At 43.6% G+C, this 20,981-nt stretch overlaps 1 protein-coding gene across 12 annotated transcripts in view; it reads left to right on the forward strand.

Moving 5' to 3' along the window:
* Ptprt (protein tyrosine phosphatase receptor type T) overlaps positions 1-20,981 on the forward strand; it is a 1,106,759-nt gene that overhangs the window by 504,882 nt on the left and 580,896 nt on the right. For all 12 annotated transcript variants that reach the window (XM_085697063.2, XM_085697062.2, XM_085697064.2 and 9 more), the window contains exon 7: positions 1,711-2,004. In XM_085697063.2, the coding sequence (XP_085553189.2) occupies positions 1,711-2,004 (294 nt within the window). The remainder of the gene's footprint in view (positions 1-1,710; positions 2,005-20,981) is intronic.

Here is a 20,981-nt window from a genome sequence, read left to right on the forward strand (position 1 = left end):
AGGGCGAAGCTGGATTCTTGTTGCATCACCGGCCTCCTATCCGTGTTCATCCCACCATCTGCAGAGGATTTCTGCTAACAGTGTGTGTGATTTGAGGTGGAACCGGCCTGAAAGCCTCCTCCTGGAGGACTAGGTCTCACAGCATCCAAAGGTTCCGTGCAATCTGCCACGGGAGAAAAGCAATCAGTTTCACCCAGCTACCTACTAACCATGACAATGACCAGCCCGGCAAGACATCACCAGTGGTAGGATAGCATCTATGATATCTTGGGATTAACGTTCAGCTGTCTAAAGGATTTAAGGATCCTTAATGGGAGGGGTTTGTGGTTGGTTACTGTAAACCTATTCAACACCTCATGATGGTTGATCTCATGGGTTCTAGAGGAGGATCTAGTTCAGGCACTTTTCTAGATCAGTGTAGTGCTTAATTGTATTCTAAATATGTATCTTTCTGCCCACGGATAAGTTTTGCTCTTAGACCCTATCAAAGAAAATTCCTATTGCAGTAAATGGAGCTAATTGGGGAAACCCACTGGCTTAGTCAGAGCTATCACTGCTGTGACAAACACCATGACCAAAGGAACTTGGGGAAGAAAGGGTTTATTTGGCTTATGATTCCACATCACTGCTTACCACTGGAGGAAGTCAGGACAGGAACTCAGACTGGGCAGGAACCTGGAGGCAGGAGCTTCCAGGCCTTGGAGGAGTATGGCTCTCTGGCTGGCTCTTGTGGCTTGCTCAGTCTGCTGTCTTATAGAACCCAGGGTCACTAGCCCAGAATTGGCAATGCCCATAATAGACTACCCACCCCCACATCTAACAGCTTGTGTCAAGTTGACATAAAACTAACCAGCACACCCACAATTGGTAAAGTTCAGACAACAACAACCCGTAGGGTGTCCAGCCCCAAATGATACATCTGTCTATAACATGATCCCTACAATGCAAGTTCAAAGTAGATCATGGAAGATGAGAGAGATGGTGAAGGGATGCAGGATGAGGGCATCTGATGTGTGACAGTGCCTTCTATATATGAGAGTTGCACCCATGAAACCACAATTACTTGGTTCCCTCAACAGTACCCACATAATGTCCAACACCACATGGTTTGCCTGCATGGATGGGAAAAATTTCACAAGGCTCCACCCCTAGATGAAGAACTATAGGCAGCTAATGGCTGCTGAGAAGAAGAATCAGCCTCCTGCCAGGTTATATAGGCCCAACCAGTCATTCCTAAACATATTTTCACACAAGTTACTCTAAATGGTAATGAGAGAGAGAGAGAGAGAGAGAGAGAGAGAGAGAGAAAGAGAGAGAGAAGAGAGAGAAAGAGAGAGAGAAAGGGAGGGAGGAAGGGAGAGAGGGAGGGAGAGAGGGAGGGAGGGAGGGAGAGAAAATGAGAGAGGGGGTAGAGAGGGAAGGAGGAAGGGAAGGAGGGAGGGAGAGAGGAAGAGAGAGAATGAGAGAGAGAGAGAATATATGTCCTTGTGGAGGTCAAGGACAACTTTTGGGGGTCATTTTTCTTCTACCATGTGGGTCCTTTCAATCCATCTCAAGGTATCATGGTTGGCACAAGCTCCTTTACCTGCCTTTTCGACAGCCCTCTCTGTGGCTTTGTTGAGAGTTTGGCCACTTTTCTTTACATGCTTGGATTCTACTTCGTGAACAACTTAGACTGAAATTCCTTTGTTTGCGTGCTTTCTTTTACAGAGCCTCCCACACCCATCGCTCCCCCAGAACTGCTGGCGGTGGGGGCCACCTACCTGTGGATTAAGCCAAATGCCAACTCCATTATTGGGGACGGCCCCATCATTCTGAAGGAAGTGGAATACCGCACTACCACGGGCACCTGGGCCGAGACCCACATCGTGGACTCTCCCAACTACAAGCTCTGGCATCTGGACCCTGATGTGGAGTATGAGATCCGGGTGCTGCTCACACGACCAGGTGAGGGAGGCACAGGACCACCAGGGCCTCCTCTTACCACCAGGACCAAGTGTGCGGGTAAGGACATCTCCCAGATGTTGTGCTGTTCTTCTGATTGGCCCCCCTCTTGCCTCTAGGACACAGATTCCTCTGGTGTAGATGTGCTACCTTTGATGGAAAGACTATTAAAGCGTTAATTCTTAAAGAAACTCTCAGCAATGGATGTGATTCTAGAACCTTCTGTCTTTGGTCATGTCACGGAAATGCTCATGGTGTTGACAGTATTTTTGATGGGACTCTATCATTGTGAGGAATCCTAATACCATTTGCATGTCTCTAAGGAGTTTTGGTTCTGGGTCTCCAAGGGATCCTGCCTCTGACTGTAGCCCTCAAAGTCCCATGTTAACTACGTTCCTGCAGGCTTCTGGTTCCAGTTGTATATCTAGCAGGTGTAGATTGCTTGGTCTGTGACCCTGGATCTGGTCATTGCCCTGGTGCTTCCTAGTTCTAGCTTTGTCTCTGAGGAGATCCTCTTGCCAGTTACATGGCTATAGCTTCCTGGTTCTGTGAGTGTCTCGGGAATTGATTCTGAACCTGCCTCGGTCCCTCAGAATTTTTCAACTCCATATCCTCTGGGGGGTCCTGGTTTCTGACTAAAGAGTGTGACTTAGGACAGTCCTTCTGGGGACCTCTGGATTCTACGTTACCTGTGGGTTTCTGGCTCCAGCTGTTTCCCTGGTATTCCCGCGTAAGTGCCGCTGGGGTGGATGTGATTGGAAAGGTTCTCTGCATACAAAATTATCCCTGAGGTCTCTTGGCTTTGTCTGTTGGCTGAGCATGGATTTCTGAATGGAACCCATGAAATTAAAAGAGACTGGTGTTCATTTTTCTAAAACCCACCATCTGTCCTTATCACCCTCAAGTACCACTCCACGGAAGTACTTTAGTTCCAGGTAGACACGAAGGGAGAGTGGCTCAGTATTTTCTAACTTTATCCAGGCTCCCCACATGGCCAGTGGTACGGTCAGGATTTGCACTCAGGTTTTCTGACTCCAGAGCCCTGGATCTTTGGCGACACCATGATGGATAGAGAGGTGAGCGCCCCTGGTATAGAATACTGAGCTCAGGGCTGCTGTACTACTGTGGTCCCGGGACTAGTGACGCATCCAGCATGGGCTTCTGAGGGAAAATGAAGCAACACTGCCTCCGAGTGAAGAATTCATTGGTGCACCAACAGGGGACCCAGCAGAGGATGTTGTATCAGGCCTGTTAGAATTTGACAGCCGTGCCACTAGAATTGTTGCCCCTCAATGTATTATGCAGTAAAGAACACAGGGATTAGGAGGGAAAGCAAGGGTAGAGGCTCTCCTTACTTTCTTAGTAACCCATGAAAATGAGAGCACCATCTGATGTACATGGGAGCACAATTTTAGACATCAGGTGGATCAGAAAGCACCAGACGCTATACTGCAGCACGCAGACACCTCCCGGAAAACTCTAGTGTTTTCTTTACAAGTAGAGGTAGGGTTTTGCAGCCTGTGAGTTACTGGGAGGCAGGAAGAAGCTGTCTAAATTAGATGGAAAGGAAGCACCAGGTGGAAATGGGCGTGTCTGACCACAGTGGTGAGCTGAGGGGAAGTGTGTGTGTGTGTGTGTGTGTGTGTGTTTCTGTGTAACTTCAAGTTTTTTCTTTACTTATGTCCTCTATGAGCACAGTCACACATAAATACATTTGCTCTGTGCTTGGATTGCTCCCTCTTAGATCAATGCTTTTGGAACAAGTTTGAATTTTTAGTTGTTCATGAGCCAGTTTGAGTGTTAGAGCCGAATTGACAGCAGCCACTCTTTCTCGTCTCGGGAGCACTCCTGATAAGTGTAGAAGCCAAGGATCACTAATATTTCTATGGCTCAGACTTTACTCCTTTGAAAATTATTGAACCACTGTGATGAACAGAGAGTCCATTTTCCCAATGATTTTTCTAAACAGATCTTTGGTAAAATTCCTCATTGAAACCTGATTATGAAGCTGACTGCTTTCAAAGGACAGAAGGATATGTGATTAAGCCAGGCAATTCCTTACCTCAGCTCTGCCATGCAATAGTCATTCATAAAAATAATTGATTTGAACCTGTTGATAAGGCTTCTCTTTCTCCGCAAGGTAAATGTAAGGGCTTTGATCTTTGGAAATGGCATTCAAAGCACTTTCAAAGCCCCTGTGGACTTATTTGCTCGTGATCATATAATGCACTTAGAAATTCAATCGCGAGATGATCATCTCAATAAAAATTTATAACCTATCGCAAACAGTTGCCACGGCTGCCTAATGGATTTTACATGTGACAGACACAATGGTCTGACTATCGTTGTAAAAATTAGGAGTTGAAATGTTGTTTGTGGTATTGTATTTCCAGAAATGGTGGTGTTTAAGTAAGTTAGACTTAAATCTCAAATAGCCTACATTCTTAAACTATGTCATAAAGAAAAGCATCTTTTTTTCCCATTGCCACTGATGGTTGTTCTTTGCTTCATAATTAATTTTTAAGAGAATCTCGGGCTGCTATCCATTTGTAGATGCTCTTTATTACCTTCGGTATTCGGAGTTTTCTCCCCTTCCCCTACTCTATTATTAATCACCCTGGAAATGTACTCATTATTTTGCAAAACAGAGTGTGGAAAGCATAATTTTTGCCCAGAGGAATTTGCAGGCTGGGTAAAGATTCAAGAAAAATAGAAAAAGGTGGTAAGGTATAGACATGAAGTTTGGGTGTTGAAATGGCGAGCTTTGTGGAGTAAGACAGGGTCAGCAAGCAGTATCCTTAGGCACACGTAGAGCAGCATTTCTCAGTGTGGGATTCCTGGACCAGGGACATCAGTATGGCTAGAGATCAGGCACTTTGGTTTACCCTGACTCTTATGTTGAAACCTGGGTCTCCATGGGATGGTGTAGGAGACAGAGCCTTTGGAACACCTGCGTCAAGGGTAGATTTGCACCATTATAAGAGAGTATCCGGAGTTCTCTCTTGCTTACTCACCAAGTGAGGGCATAGTAAGAAGATGCATCTATGGCCAGCAATCCAGCCTTTATTAGGACTGTAAAAAGCCAATTTCCATTATTTATAAATGACCCAATCTATGGTATTATGTTACAAAAACCCAAAAGAATTAAGTTTCATGTAAGTTAAGACCTAGTCTCTCCTCACTCAATGAATCAGAAAGTACAAGAGTAAGATCTTGCAATCAGAAGTCCTGACTCACACGGCTGCACATGCAAACATTGCATCTGTGGCACATTGGTGTGCCCACTGTGAGTAGACCCATGGAGTGTGTGACTTGAACTCTGAGAGGCAGATTGCCACTCACATGACTGGATCAAGGCTACACAGCATGCAAGTGCTGAGAACGAAGTCTCCTTGCCACTGCTTTGAAGGAGTTGGAGGTGGGTTCCTCTGTTCACGAGTGTCCTCTCAAATATGGGGTTGGGTAGTAACTATGGAGACCAGCTAAAAATGAGTGGCTGCATTTGTCCTTTCAAACACTTACTCATTCTCTTCTATGAGCCAATCTCTGTTCTAGGCAGTGGGGGAAGAGGCTGGCTTTGAAAGGACAGGACAGGCAGGGGCAGAAGCTTGGCAGTGGTTATGTTATAAGCTCAGCTAAGCTCCCAAAAGATACCAGGGCAACCAAGTCAGTGAGGGCAGGTGGGGGTATATTCTTGTTCTACTGAGTATGACCAGATAGATCCTTGACGTAGTAGGAACCAAGAAGCTGAGGCTGACCCTTTAAGGGGGAGACATTAAGAGTGTGGCTATAGAGTGTGCAGGACCAATAGGCAGGAGTTCAGAGCACATGCTTAACTAGTTATACCATAGACAGATTCACAGCAATCTATATATGTGGGGATGGGAGAAGAGGGTCTAAGGTGACATCTAGGGCTTGGGGTATAGGTAACTGAGGTATGAGAGGGAGAATAATATTTTGAAATGGGAAATATTGAAGATGTTAAGGAAGAGAATATGATTTGTTTAGGGGAAGATGAATAGAAGGCAATGGGAATGTATTAGTCTAGAGCGTAAGGAATTTGAGCTTTTCCGTGAGAACGTCCCTAACTTCACCTGGACGTTAGGACTGGGGACCTCCTTAGCACTGATAAAATTAGTTGAATGTCCTTCGTCTTCCTGCTTTCCTCTCAAAATGCTTCATTCATTTTTAATTCGTCATTTTGTTTCTTTCCCTCGTTTTAATCATTCATCATCCTTCCTGGGATAAAGGCCTAGGGGCAAAGACAATGATGTATATCAAAGTGTTTTGAAAATCTCAAAATGCTCTTCAGACTCCTGTAATGAAACGAACCACAATCTGTTGGTACTTCTGTTACGGACATTATTATTGTGAGCCATTAACACCCGGAGAAGAAGGCTAGCCGGGCCGGTTGTCAGGACTAGCCCTGCTCTAGCTGTGTTCTCTAGTTCTTCACCATCCCATGAGGATTCCCACTTCAGAACATGATGCTCATGGTGTCACCTGCATTCTGGGCCGCTTTCTTACCAAGGACATTGAGTGTTTTCCTCCAGCACAGTGGTTCTCAACCTATGAGTTGCAATCCCTTGGGGGCTGCATATCAGATATTCTGCATATCAGATATTTACATTATGACTCATAACCGTAGCAAAATTCGGCAGCAACAAAATGGTGTTATGGTTGGGGTTACTAAACACGTGGAACTATATTAAACAGTGGCAGCCCTGGGAAGGCTGAGAATCACTGCTCTAGCAAATCCCAGACAGCAGACATCCGAGTAGCAATGGGAGTTCAGGAATACACTCCCTTTCCCATGTACAATGGGCAGCTCACTTTGAACCCTGCCTCTGAAGGGCGGCCCACACTGTCCACACAGACTGCTTCCCTGTTGAGGCACCTGAACTCTTACTGTTTTCTCTACCCAGTGTTGACTTAATTGTCATTGAACTCAGGTTGGGGTCACACACAGGAAAAATTCTTTAGGTTCCAAGTACAGACAGTTAGGCATATGGGACACATCTCTAGTCCCCAGCACACTGGTGACTGTGGCAGTCATAAATTAAAGGCCAGCCTGGGCTACTTACCAATACCTTACGTCAAAAGCGTCAAAAGAAGGCTACTGAATTTATTATTTGGAGTTTGTAAAGAACCCTGAAGGCAACAGTACTGAGGAAATTTACCACAGTCTTTAACTGGGAAAGCAAAAGGCACCACACTGGCCCAGCCTAGCTCTGCAGCTCTTCTGTAGGTGGCAGTTCCAATGGCCTCAGCCCCATCCTGTTGCCTGCTGAAAAGAGTCATCTAAACACCACGCAAAAAGACTCTGCCACACGGTCCCCCCAGATCTGCTTCCAAACGACACCCACATATCGACCTTGGTTTTGCTTTCTACAAGCATTTCCCTTCATCTCAAATCAAGGTGTTAGCAATCTAAAGTTGTGCCTCTTCTCCCCTGGAAACCCCACTCTTCCATTCCCCCCAGAGGGCTCCCCACATCCCTGCTATAGGTTCACCAACCCATACAGTAAGCCGAGTGATTGCCGGTTCCTGTAAATCAAAGACCCGCTGCCTGAGAGCTTACTTCATCGTGGTCGAGCAAAGTTCCAATCCTCCAAGTGGAAACCCACTTTGCCTGGTCAGAGATGGCTGCTCCTTTGCTGATTTCAAGGGCTCTTTTTCTATTCCCTTCACCTGAGGGCTGATTGCACGTTATATTTTATTTACATATTTATGGGTTTCTACTTGAAATGATATGTGTCTAGTTCTCTCTTTTCTCCAGAGGGATAAAAAGGAGGAATTCAAATTGCTGAGCTCAATGAAGTGAGAGTAGTCATTAGAATTTAGTGAGAACGATATGGGCCTTCGAGCCAAAGAGAATCTGGTTTTTATTTCAAGTGGGACATTTGCTAGCTGGGTGACCAGGGATGTATTACTTCACTTCTCTGTGCCTCCGTTTCTTTTCTTCTATTTAGGGGAGATTCTATCACATCATTTCCCCCAGAGCTCCAGTAAGGTATGTGCCTAGCAGAACCTCAAAAGCCTTTATGAACATAATTAATTTAGAATGGAATCTCAGGCCTGGGAAGAGGGTATTAAAACATGGACTAATTTTCTACCTTGGGCATTATGGACCCTATCATAAGAACATTTCTCCAGTGCCGTGGTTAGCACAGAACTCTGATAATCTGCGGGAAAGATGGGATATTTGTGACTGTGCAAGTGTCCTGGGTCATTGCTGAGTAGCTGTGATGATACCTGATGGTGGGGATGGGGGATGGAGGATGGGGATTGTTCTTTTTCTGGTTCTGTCCAGAGTCACAGTAAAATAGAGACAATTGAACCCCCTTCTCTTCAGAAAGGGTAGATATCTTTTCTTAAAGAGAACAGTAGGGCCAGAATAGAAGGGTCTTTCATTCTAGAGAGCAATTCTGCCTCAGAACAGAATGTGAACAAGAGAAAGACAAAAGAAATAGTTAAGGGTCTTCAAAAATAGTGCAGGATCATCTCACTAGCCCCGTGGGGCCTTTTCTTCACTGCTGTAAGCGTTGCTGAACCATCTGTAATGTGATGGTGTGTGTTTGGGAGGGAGCAGATGTAGCATAATTTGGCTCAGGGCTTTGAACTGCCTCTTGAGTGCATGTTATTATGAATACAACCTCATCCTCACTGTTGCCCTGCACTACATTCTACGTAAAATGATGCATAAATCTTAGGGGAATACGGCAAGACTAGGCGATAAAATATCAAATCCCCATCCCATCCAGAATGCAGTAATACAATCAATAGATTCTAAAGACCAGTGGCAAAAACTTCAGATATGCCATGCCATGCTTGAAGGGACATTGCTACTGATAAGCTCAGGACTGGAGACAGCTGCAGAAAATAGATTGTGACCACTGATTCCTCAGAAAGAGGGGTGTAAACAGAGACTGTTCTTCGGTTTTCAGGCCATCCATACCCGAATAATTACACAGAAACTATATTAATTACAACACTGGTCAATAGCTTAGGCAAATGCCTAGCTATCTCTTATATCTTAAGTTAACCCATTTCTATTAATCTGTGTATCACTATAAGGCTTGGCCTACCAGTAAGGTTCTGGCATCCTTGTCCCTCAGCACCTACATAGCATCTCCCTGATTCTGCCTATGCTCTCTCTAGGTCTCTGTTCGGATTTCCCACCTGGTTTTATTCTGTCCTGCAATAGGCCAAAGCAGCTTCTTTATTAACCAATGGTGATAAAACATATTCACAGAATACAGAAGGGAATCCCTTATTATCTCCCCTTTTCTGTCTAAATAAAAAGGAAGGTTTTAATTTTAACATACTAAAATTACATATAACAAAACAGGTATCAAATAAGAACTATAGTTACAATATTTTTGTGAGTCTGAAATTTTATATCTAATTTATCTTTTATCATAACTAAGGAAAATTATAACTGTAACTATCTGTCTTCAACCCCATCACAGACTCCAGAAGGATATAATACTACCTAAGTAAACAGGAAGTGTATTGTAAGCAACTTTCCAAACTCTAGAATTGACAGAGACATCTCACTGGCTGGAACCCAAAGTTTCTCTGTAATGTTGGGGCATACATCTTCAGCCTACAGGCCCATAGTATCCGGTATGGATACTTTCCACGTGGACTTTTCCACGAAGCAGGAAATTTGAAAGACTGTTTTGCTTATTGGAAGTTTGTCAGTCACTTTCTTCTGTGTCCTGCAGAATGTCTGGCAGACCTTTTCATGAATCAGGAACCCTGAAAGACTGTCTCACCTTTATTTGGCAAGTTCAGCAGTAACTATGGATACAACATACCATCAAGCAATCCAGGCAAAAACAGTGTTTTTGCCCAAATGGCTAGCTTTGTCACATTGAAGGCAAATTCCATAAAGAGCTTCTTTAATGTCCATCAACCTATCTGAAGTAATTGGTGCTGCTGGGTGGTGGTGGTGCACACCTTTAATCACAGCACTCGAGAGGCAGAGGCAGAGACCAGAGACTCTGTGGAACTCTGTGAGTTCAAAGCCAGCCTGGTCTATAAGAACTAGTTCCAGGACAGGCTCCAAAGTTACAGAGAAACCCTGTCTTGGAAAAAAAAACATAAAAGAACCTAAGTTCTTAAAACATTTTAATGCCATATTCTATTCTATAGGTCCTTGAAAAGTTTGCTGGGTGGTGGTGGCACACCTTTACTCCTAGCACTCAGGAGGCAGAGACCAGAGATGGAAGGATCTCTGTGAGTTCAAGGCCAGCCTGGTCTACAAGAGCTAGTTCCAGGACAGGTTCCCAAAGGTACAGAGAAACCCTGTCTCAAAAGGAAAGAAAGAAAGAAAGAAAGAAAGAAAGAAAGAAAGAAAGAAAGAAAGAAAGAAAGAAAGAAAGGAAAAGTTTGAAGAATACCTATCCATCTGAAATATATTTCTGTACATATAGAAAACCTAACTAACATGACTACAATTTGACTATTATAGATGACTATCTATTAATCTGTATTTTAACTACATGTTACATTTTTAAATGAGCCGCACAAACACAATACCTTAAACAAGAGTAGAAATACTATATAACAAATTGACCTTAAATTAATATCAATAAACCAAAGTCCATACCACTGTAAAGTTTTCATTTCTATATCACATCTTCCTTAAATGAAAATAAACATTTGTAAACAATCATTTTGGGAATTTGAGCATAGTTTCCCTAAATTGCTTTCTGCCGATATTTGTATTTTTAGGGCTCATGGAGACCTTTTGCGGGGGAGGGTTTCTTGCTCCATCAAACCACATTAGTCTGGAAGGAATCCACAAGTTCCCATCCTCCATGGAAGCAAAAGCAGAACTTCTTTTCCAAAATAACATATCCTTAGACTCAAATTTTGAAGTCAAAATACCTCTAAAATATGTGTGTTGGTTTAGTTTAGCAGTTCCCAGAATCAGTTGTCTCTCGGTAGTCAAGAAATTCAAAGAAAACACAATAATAAACATAAACCAGACTCTCTGTGTATTTTCCAACTTTATGTGGCTTTTCTATTATTTTTTAATATTTATTATCTTTTCTCCTTTAATCTATGACTGCCTGTATTCTTTTATACTAATTTTACCATCTCTTTAAGGACTTTGTTTTATTTTTTTAACTATTTTTTTATACTGTCTATACTCTTTTTCTTCTCTCTCCCAAGTCTACGTACATGTTTTTGAACACATTGTGACCCATTCAGAGGTTTATTTCTGTCTGAATCTATCTTTATTACATACCTGTAATATATTTTGATCACTGTTGTAATCTGTTAGGCTGGTGTAGCTAGGACCAGAGCAACCAGTTTTACTGTTGGTTTCACTCTGCTTGGCTTTTCTACATGACAAAATTCCATTTACCGCCAGCTCTGGGAGCCATCTTTACCACGCCAACTCTCAGAAGCAGTTGGCCCATGCTGCTACCAAGTAACTTGCAGCATGCTACCCTCAAACCCCATGCAAGGGCCTCCAAACAGAATCTCCCAAATGAGCCAGAGTCATTAGTATGAACCAGGAAGCCATCTCTTAAAGGAATCATACCTCGCTTGTGGCCAGCAAACAGAACCTAAATGAAAAAAATGTGGCATCCAAGAAGCATCGATTGACTCCCATTTTTATGAGTCTAGAAGCCCCTCCTTTTTAAAGCTTTTTTAGATTTTATGTGGATCCAGGCCTAATGGTGGCAGATGACCTCACCCTTCTCTGTTTTCTCTAGTGTTCCTATACTGCCTTCTTCCCTAGGTGTATAGAACCGTGGAGGTCAAGCTCAAAGAAGGGAGGAGGAAGCTTGCTCTTATTTTCATCAATTATGGAGCCTCCATAAGAACCACAGAGTGTCTTCTCAAGGGCCTAAGTGTTTGATATTCTCTTCTTAGAGACCTCTCTTTTCTTCCATCACACAGAGCCTGAACAAGTGGCTGCCTTAGAGCCTTCTTTTCTGGTTTATGGAAGAGATGATGTAAGGTAAAACCTTTTCTCTTAAAACCCATATTTTACAGTCTCAGCAAGTTTCTTCCCCCAGCCCCTACCACATATTGTATGGAATGAGTGTGGTGTTGAGATGATCCAGCTGGGCCCCTCTTTGCAACCTCTGGAAAGGAGGTTGGTGGAGCCTTAAGCATTTATTTGGACTGTCCCCTTGTTAACTGCCTGTTACTGGTCATGAGGCATAAAGTCAAATTCCAAACCAACCACAGAAACATCATTCCACACCCTCCCCCACTTAGATATTCCTGGCGCACTAAGCTTTCCAAGGATGTGGGGCTCCCTAGAAGCTGAAGCACGAGAATAAGATGGTCAGTGTTGCCCCAATCTCTCTCAATCTTGAAGGTTCAGATTTGAAGAAAAAGTGAGCCGCAGAAAACCACTAATGGTAATGAGAGTTAATACCATTTAGTTATCAGATCATTCAATAAAAATAGCCTCGGAATACATTAAAATTAGGGTCACTCACTCCTAAAGCTGTAAAAGCTTAAGATGATAAATATAGCAAATGGATGTTTATTCCAAGGCAAACAGTGACTGTCAACACACATATCCACTGTCTGCAACTTGGATAGCCTGAAGCTGGCATTAGACATCTTGTAATTCTTGTCACAGCCTTCAGGGTGGGCATAGTTTTCTCCAGTGACTCTGAGGCAGATGACAAGACCAAGGCCACACTCTTGCCCAAGTGACCCAACCAGGGATTGAGCCTTTGATGTGTAGCTATGGCTTAGTTTCTTTTCATTCCTATGGCAAAAGGCCAGCCAAATGGATCAGACTCTCACTGCCAGTCCTCAACACCCGAGTCCCTTCCCTGGGGCTCATATGGTGGAAGGAGAAAAAGGCAACTCCCACAAGTTGCCCTCTGACTTGTGGACCCATGCACACACACACAAGAAATTAATACATGAAATCAAAACCCCCTTTTAAAAAGCAACTTAAGGAAAGAAGGGTTTGCTCTGGCTCCCAGGTCGAGGACACTGTCCATCACCGTGGGGGAGTCAAGGTGACGGGAGGGTGAGCAACTGCTCACATCACTTTCCTAGTTAGGAACAGAGAGCAGTGAGTGCTTGCTGTTGCCCGATCCCCTTTGATTTGCTCCAGTCAAGGATGGGAATGGTCCAGCCTATGATTAATACGGTCTTCACACATCAATTATCACAGGGACATCCAGATTCCCATCTCCTAGGTGATTCTCTCTCCTGTCAAATTGACAACTGAAACTAAGGCTTGGGGCTACAAAGCCCACTGTCTGATATGAGCCCCAGGATTCAGTATGATTAGCAAAGTATCCATACACCATGGCCAAGGAGGGCTTCTCCCAGAATAGGGGGAGAGAAATTCTTGAATACCAGAAAAAGTACTAGTGGAATGTTTCCTTCTAGTGGTCAGAGAATAAAACCATATGAAGCTCTCAGGGGAGGCTGGGAAGTAATTTGGAAGAAATTCACTCTTCATTACTGATCAGAATCCTTAGTGAGCCAGCAGTGGGACGGTGCTTTCTTATTTCAGGCGGAAAATGTTCTTATAGTCTCAAAGCCCAAGAGACTAAAGCAAACTTTAAAAAAAAGGAGGGGTGGGGGAGAGAAAATGGTAGTAGAAATACAAACTCATTTTAGTCTTGCAGTCGGACACTAAGTAAATAAATAAAATCAATAGTTACATGCCAGTAATAACTGTTACAAAAATATAATGAAAGGTATCGTATTCCCAAACACAATTAAAATGTAAATGCTTGGGAGTAACATAGGAAATACTCAGAATCCATGTGAAAATGCACACACCTACAGAGTTTCATTGAGGATGATAAAACAGGACCGGAATAAATGGAGCCATATATCATGCTGCTGGATTAGCAAATTTAGTACTGTGAAGATATCATTGTTCCCAAATTAATTTATAGGCTTAATATAATTGTGATCAAACTCCTAATGTGATTCATTTTGAAACTTAACAAAGTGATTTAGAAACTGATCTGAAAAACTAACTGGGAATGAGGGGGTAATGCAGACCACTTAGAAAAATGGCAGGAGGATGGGATTTCTCTGTGAGATATCAACATTTGTCATCACTACCATAATTAGAGTTCTGAAGGATATAATCTATGGAAAAACATAATTTAGAGATTTGTCGGAATGTGTAAGTTCTTAATAAATTGCATGTGATTAATAAGTAGTATATATTATAAATAATTGGGAAAATGAATGTTCATATATACCATGGTATATAAAATAAACTATAGATAGATTAGGCACTTAAAGTATAGATAAAAATAATAAGTAGGAGAAAGTGAAGAAAATGTGTTTTTTCTTAGGCAGGAGTCTCAGGTTGTTAAAAGTGAGCAGATCTATCATCACGGCTGTGTTTGGAACACTCACAACTCAGAAAGAGAAAAAGGAGAAGGAAAGCCTATGGTGGGTACTGACAGTAATTAGAAGGCAAATGGTTTAACTGGCTGCAGGAAACGCTGCAGCAGAACAAGAACAAAGGGTACGTACTGTTATGGAGAGAATGCTGCAGCCACGAAAACCTAACAGCGTTGATAAATAAAAAGCTGCATTGCATCAACAGGTAAATGCAATAAAAATGTGAAGGGGGTAGGGATTAAAGATGACTTCCTAGGTAGAGTGCCTGCCACGCAAGCATGAGGTCCTGAGCTGAGATTCCCAGCACCCATGCAAAGGCCTGGCGTGCTGGTGCACATGTGCAATACCAGTACCGGCTAGGGTAGAGACAGACTCCAAGAGCTTAGCCATCCAGCTGAATAGAATCAGTTACCATCTGATCCAGGGAGTCACTGTCTCAAAAAGTAAGGTGATGAGCAATGGAAAAAGATACCCTGTGTCAACCACTGCACCCCCCCCCCCCCACATACACATACACACTCACCTTCAGGAATACCTCTGTGCACCACACACATGCACACACACAGATATGAATGCTGAAATGCACAAAAAGATGTCCAGTGTTGCAAACAAATAAATGTGTTCTACCTGCTGCGTTACAACAGTCTGTGTTTTATTTGATTGTGACCAGGAGTATGACAGGACAGGCAGTTCCAAAGGCGGGCTGACTGACGCTGTGATTTTCTTTCTAACCACACACTCAGAACTCTTAGAAAGAGCCCTGTACAGAGTCCATCGCTGCACTCTTTTTAAGGGCAAATACTTGCAAATCACTTAAATAGACAACAATAGAAAAATAAATAATATTTGATATTCACAGAGTACAATTTTCTGCTACTTTATACAAACCACATTCTCCATGACATCAAATGACAAGGGTCAGGGTTCAATCTGTAAAATGAAAAATTCAAAACTGCTCTTCTGGGAGACCCTGGTTCGATTCCTGGCTATCATCTCTCACAGCTGTTTGTAACTCCAGTCCCAGGGGATCCAGTCCCAGGGACCCTCTTCTGGACTCCTCAAGCACCAGATCAGCACGTGGTACACAGACACACATGTCTGTGCAGGCAAAACACCATGCACATGAAAATAAACAATATATAATTTTAAAGATTTGAATATGCAGCCACTGCCAAGGACCATGTTTGGGTCTGGGTCCTACCATGGCTGGGGTCTGTGCCAGAGTCAAAGTCCTGTATTTTCATCAAAGTTTGCACAGAAGCCAAGGGTTGGGGCTAAAACCTGAGGCCTTGGTGGTTTCTGGGGGCTATGCTGCATACCACCAGAACCATCCCAATCTGAGTGGCCAGTGTGTCCACCCAGAGCCAGGATGTTGTCTGGGCCTAAGCTGCTACCAAGGGTCATGTTTGGGTTCCTTGGTCCAGCTGCATTGGGGATTTGTGTCTGTAGCCTTTGTCACCTCAGGAGACCATAGGAACCTTGTGTAATGAAATCAGAGGGCCATGCTGAGCGGGCCCCACCCTATGCTGGCTCTGGGACACCTTGCCCTACAGCAAAAGAACTGGTCCCCTGCTCTCAAGAGAGATAGCCCCACCCCTCACCATAGACAAGGGAGAAGTGATCCTGATAGCAGGAGCATGGGGGAGCTGGCTCCACCCCTTCACCTGAGGCAGGTGGCCCCAGTGGTCCAGCTCGGCTCAGCTATTAACTAGGCCCATGACCATCCCTTGGGGTGATCCACCCTAACATCTACCCCATCTATGACCTGCTGGAGCTTGTGAAGGTACTGGTCAGGTGGAACAATACCAACAGGATCTCCATGACTACCAGAGGATCCAGTGATGATGACATACCAGAAAACAGAGATCTTGAATCAAATCAGTGAATCATTGTAATGAACATTCGCTAGTAAAGACGACTGGACAAAAGGGTATACTATGTGACACACCGCTCCCAATACCACCAGTGCAAATGAAGAGGTGATGGAGATGTGGAAAAGATGAAGAAAGGATGAGGGGTTTTGTTTGTTTGTCTGTGTGTTTTGATTTCTTTTGTTTTTTTTTTTTACTTGCTTTGTTTTATTTTGGTATGATTTTTTAAAATTTTTCTTTGAGGGGCCACTTCAGGGTTGTGGGGAAGATATGCAGGGACTGGGAGGTGAGCAGAATTAGGGTGCATGATGTGAAATTCCCAAAGAATCAATAAAGAAATTATGTAAAAACAAATACACAAACAAAAAACCTGACTATGTAAGTACTGTCCTAATTTGCAGTAATTTATCTGCAAAGAATTACTAGGTATAGATAAGAATCCTAGTCTGTATCCTGCCAGAGACAAACAGAACACTGGGACTCCCATCACACCAGCCCAGGATTTTGAATGCTCTGTCTCAAATACAATTGCTCAAAAAAGAAAAACAAAAAAAACTGCACCTATACTAAGATTTTATAAGGTTGATTGACTGATTAGTACACCTTTGATTGTAATGAGTTGAAATATTGCAGATCTAGAGCCAAATTGTCTTGGACTACCATTATTCTCCTTAATAACCATTTGTTACCAACCTCAGTGACTGTCATCTTGTGACTCATGAAACCTCCCGGGATATAGTAGCAGGTCACTGACTTCCACCAGCCATAATCAATGCCATCAGGTGGCATCTCAGACCTGTCTAAGAGAGGTCCCTCAGTTATAGCCTGGCTGCATGGTGTCCAACAGCTGTATATAGAAAATGTCTTGAGCATTTTATTTTAATTTGTTGTCTTCTGTTAAGTATAAAAGCTTCCATCAGCTGTTACGATGTTAGGACCTGATATTTAGAACAACTTTGTGAATCTGTGTTCTGAGTCATCCTCATTCATGTTTGGCACCAGAATAAGTGATCTCTTCTTACCTTTGAGATGAGTACTGTGTTCCTACATGGACGTTTCTCCCCAACTCTTAGCAGGACTAGTGTAGACTAGGTAATTTATCAATTGTCCAAAGCTCTAGAATGCATCTTAGTGTTTGATGGGACAAGCAAGACTTCGCTTAGCAAATGACTTTGGTTCCTTCCTGAGCCTGGAAAGTCATCAGAGCTATTACATCTTCATCTCCCTTCTCCCATCTTGCTCATGAGGATAACAATGTCTGTTTTAAGTGTTGGTTATTGAGCATAGGGTTTGCATGTGTTAGGCAAGCACTCTACCACTGAACTAAATCCCCAGCCTCCTTTATGTATTAATCAGGTCTCTCTAAAGGAACAGATCTGATAGAATGAATACATATGTATTAAAAGGGTCTTTATTAGAGCAACTTACAGGCTGAAATCCAGGAAGTCTGCCAGTGGGCAGTCTCCTGATAGAAAGGTCAAGAATCACCTAATTGCTCTGTCCACAACACTGGATTCCTCAGCATCCCCAGTCTGGTGCTGGAGTCCCTGGGAAGTCTTAGAGAGACCCTGGTTGTTGGTCCTTTTGGAATTCCGAAGTGGTAGGTTCTAATACCAGTGAAGGAAAGCCTCAGCAACAGGGCAGATGAACTTGCCAACAACAATGAGGGCAAGGAGGCAAAAGGAAAATGCTTCTTTTGTCCATGCCCTATTATGAGAGCTGTCACAGGAGATGTGGCCCAGGGTTAGGGTGGGTTTTCTGACCTAAGATGATCTAGATTTGGGATGGGCCTCCTTTGTCAAATGACCCACTCCAGAAAAGCTCCTCACAGGTGGGCCCAGGTGCCTAGGTTTGAGTTGATTCTAGAAGCAATTAGTCAAGCTGACAACCAAGATTAACCATCACACCTTCTGTTTTGAGATGGCATCTCACTACAAATTAACTCTACAGGCCAAACTGACTTTGAACTTGGCATCCTCCTGCCTCAGCCTCCCAAGCATTGGAGATTTCAGGTTCAAGCCACTTGTTCAGACTTCAGTCATGTCATGCACAATGCAAAGCAGTTGTGTCGCTCCAGGATCTATTTCCAAAGCCTCCTGCATATTGTTTGCATTGAGCTGAACATTAGTGAATTGGGGTAGGGAGGGTAAATTTGAGATGAAAGGTTTAAGTGGGGGAAACATCTATGGTTGTTTGAATATAACTGGTGCCCATAAGCTCATCAGAAGTGGCACTATTAGGTGCAGCTTTGCTGGAGGAAGTGTGCCATTGTGGAGGCAGGCTTTGAGGTCTCATACATGCTCAAGCCATGCCCAGTGGGTCAGTTCACTTCCTGTTGCCTGTGGACCAAAGATATAGAATTCTCAGCTCCTTCTCCAGCACCATGTCTGCCTGCATGCTTCCATGCTCCACCTTGATGAGAATGGACTGAACCACTGAACTGCAAGCCATCAATTAAAATGTTTTCCCTTATAAGAATTGCCGTGGTCATGGTATCTCTTCACAGCAGTAGAAACTCTAACCAAGACAATATCCTTAAAATGCTTTCAGTATACCTGTTTATGTATCTACACATACATACTCTCTGTCTCTGTCTCTCTGTCTCTGTCTGTCTCTCTGTGTGTGTGTGTGTGTGTGTGTGTGTGTAAGAGAGAGAGAGAGAGAGAGAGAGAGAGAGAGAGAGAGAGAGAGAAAGAGAGATTTTGAAATTATAGATCACTGTAAATGTTTTCTCTTTGTTTTACTAAACTGCATAAAACTTATCCAGTTAAGAGTGCCTCCCCTTTAGAGTCAAGTGTGGATATAAAAGAATTGTTACGCACTGTAAAACACGATATAAATGTGAGAGGTTATTTTTAATTGCACTTAGCAAATCATTGGTATTTTGGGAAGCTTCAGGCATAGTTCTACATTGCTAAGGCTCTGGACTATAAATGGAGCAAGGGATGGTCCACGGATGGCTTTGTTTTCAGGTTTTTCTGGCCTTGGATACAGGTTCATTTAGTTGGATGCAGGGTGGCTCTAGCACAATTTGCATGACTGCTCTGGACCATTTCTCCACCTATTAACCAGGGATAATATCGCTACATTGGAGAGGAGTGGGGGGTATTGATATTGGTGAGGGCTAAGAATATGCTTGTTAACTTACTTTCCTGGACATACCTGTAGCCCTCCAAGGCATTAGGTAGATGCATCATTACCATCACTGCTAAGGCCAGAGATCTTACGTGATTTCCTCTGAGCCACATAGACTAGGCAGCTGCTGTAGTTACAGTGCCTTCAGTCTGACTGGAGAGGACCCTGCTCTTAGTTCACCGGATCCTATTACTCTGCCTTTGTGGATCGATGCTTAGATTTAATAGGAGCTTAGTATATGGGGGCTTCGAGGGCTTTAAAACACTAGAGACCGTCACTATTATCCACACCCTCCTCACCTGTCATCTCCAAGGCCTTCACTGCTGTGAGACAAAGGGAAGATGACTGCTACATTCACAAGGGAACCTGCAATCCAAGGCAGGGGGATGCTTTGTACATCATAGAACATTCTGGAATGGTAAGTCTTCATCATACATAGGAGGACAGGAGAGTCATTCAAAGTACAGGTCTGCTTGGTAGGGAGAGAGGACCTACTGTGACTGAGGGGGGAGGACCTACTGTGACTGGGAGGGAGGACCTACAGTGACTGAGGGGAGAAGGCCTACTGTGACTGAGGGGAGGACCTACTGTGACTGGGAGGGAGGACCTACTGTGACTGAGGGGAGAAGGCCTACTGTGACTGAGGGGAGGACCTACTGTGACTGGGGGGGAAGGACCTACTGTAGCTGCGGGGGAGGACCTAGTGTGTGACTTGAAGGTTGAGGAGCTACTGTAATGGAGGGAGGACCTACTATGACTGAGGAGGGGGAGAGGACCTACTTTGACTGGGAGCAGGGGGCTGGAGAACCATGGTTTCTATTTCACATCCACCAAGGGCTTAACCCATGTGTCTTTCTGGGGCTCAGGAAGGTGAGTGTGTCACGAGCAAGTGAGAGAGCAAGTGAGGGGGTGGTTGGTCTAAGGACTAGGGGGCTGGATACCCATTCTTTGTTGCCACTCAGATGCCCCTCATTGAACACATTTGGAATCATCATCATCATTATAATCATCACCATCAGCAACAGCAGCAGCAGCAGCGGGTAAGTCTTCCAGCCAGTTGGGTTCAGGGCTGAGAGCAGATGCAGCCACTCTGGGGGCCTTCTTTCCTTTCTCTCTGCCTTGAAATAACAAATTATCAAATTGTTAAAATCTGAAAACAACTTTTTAGGAAACTAAAATATCTCCCAGGTTCTAATTAGACGAGTTTGTGTTCATGTCATTGACACAGATCTTACAGTATCATGGCCTGCATGCCACGAGTGATCCCTGCTTGTCACTCAACATCAGAACATGAATATTCTATAGGTTTTCAAGGAATTTGTACCCTGTTTGAATGGCTCTATAGTGACCCAGGAGTCTAATTACCCTAATTTGCTAAACGATTCTTATATCTCTGCATTTAGGCATCTCCAGAATCTTGCCTTCCTGCCATCCTATAGCCTTCTGCGTGAATGTTTTTCCTTAAACACAGTTTCAAGGAAGATATTAAAAGACAGAGACATCTTTACAGCTTTTGCTGTACCTCACAAATTGCTTCCAACGGTGTGAGCAGTTCAGTGTGAGCTTGCCAGGATGGTGTACTGTCATTTTATTTAATTTTGCCCATTTTACAGGCAGAGAGGTAAGATGCCATGTCTGCTCCAGCTCACCTTTCCCAGC

Source organism: Myodes glareolus, chromosome 10, assembly GCF_982192425.1.
Source record: "Myodes glareolus chromosome 10, mMyoGla1.1, whole genome shotgun sequence".
NCBI lineage: Eukaryota > Metazoa > Chordata > Mammalia > Rodentia > Cricetidae > Myodes > Myodes glareolus.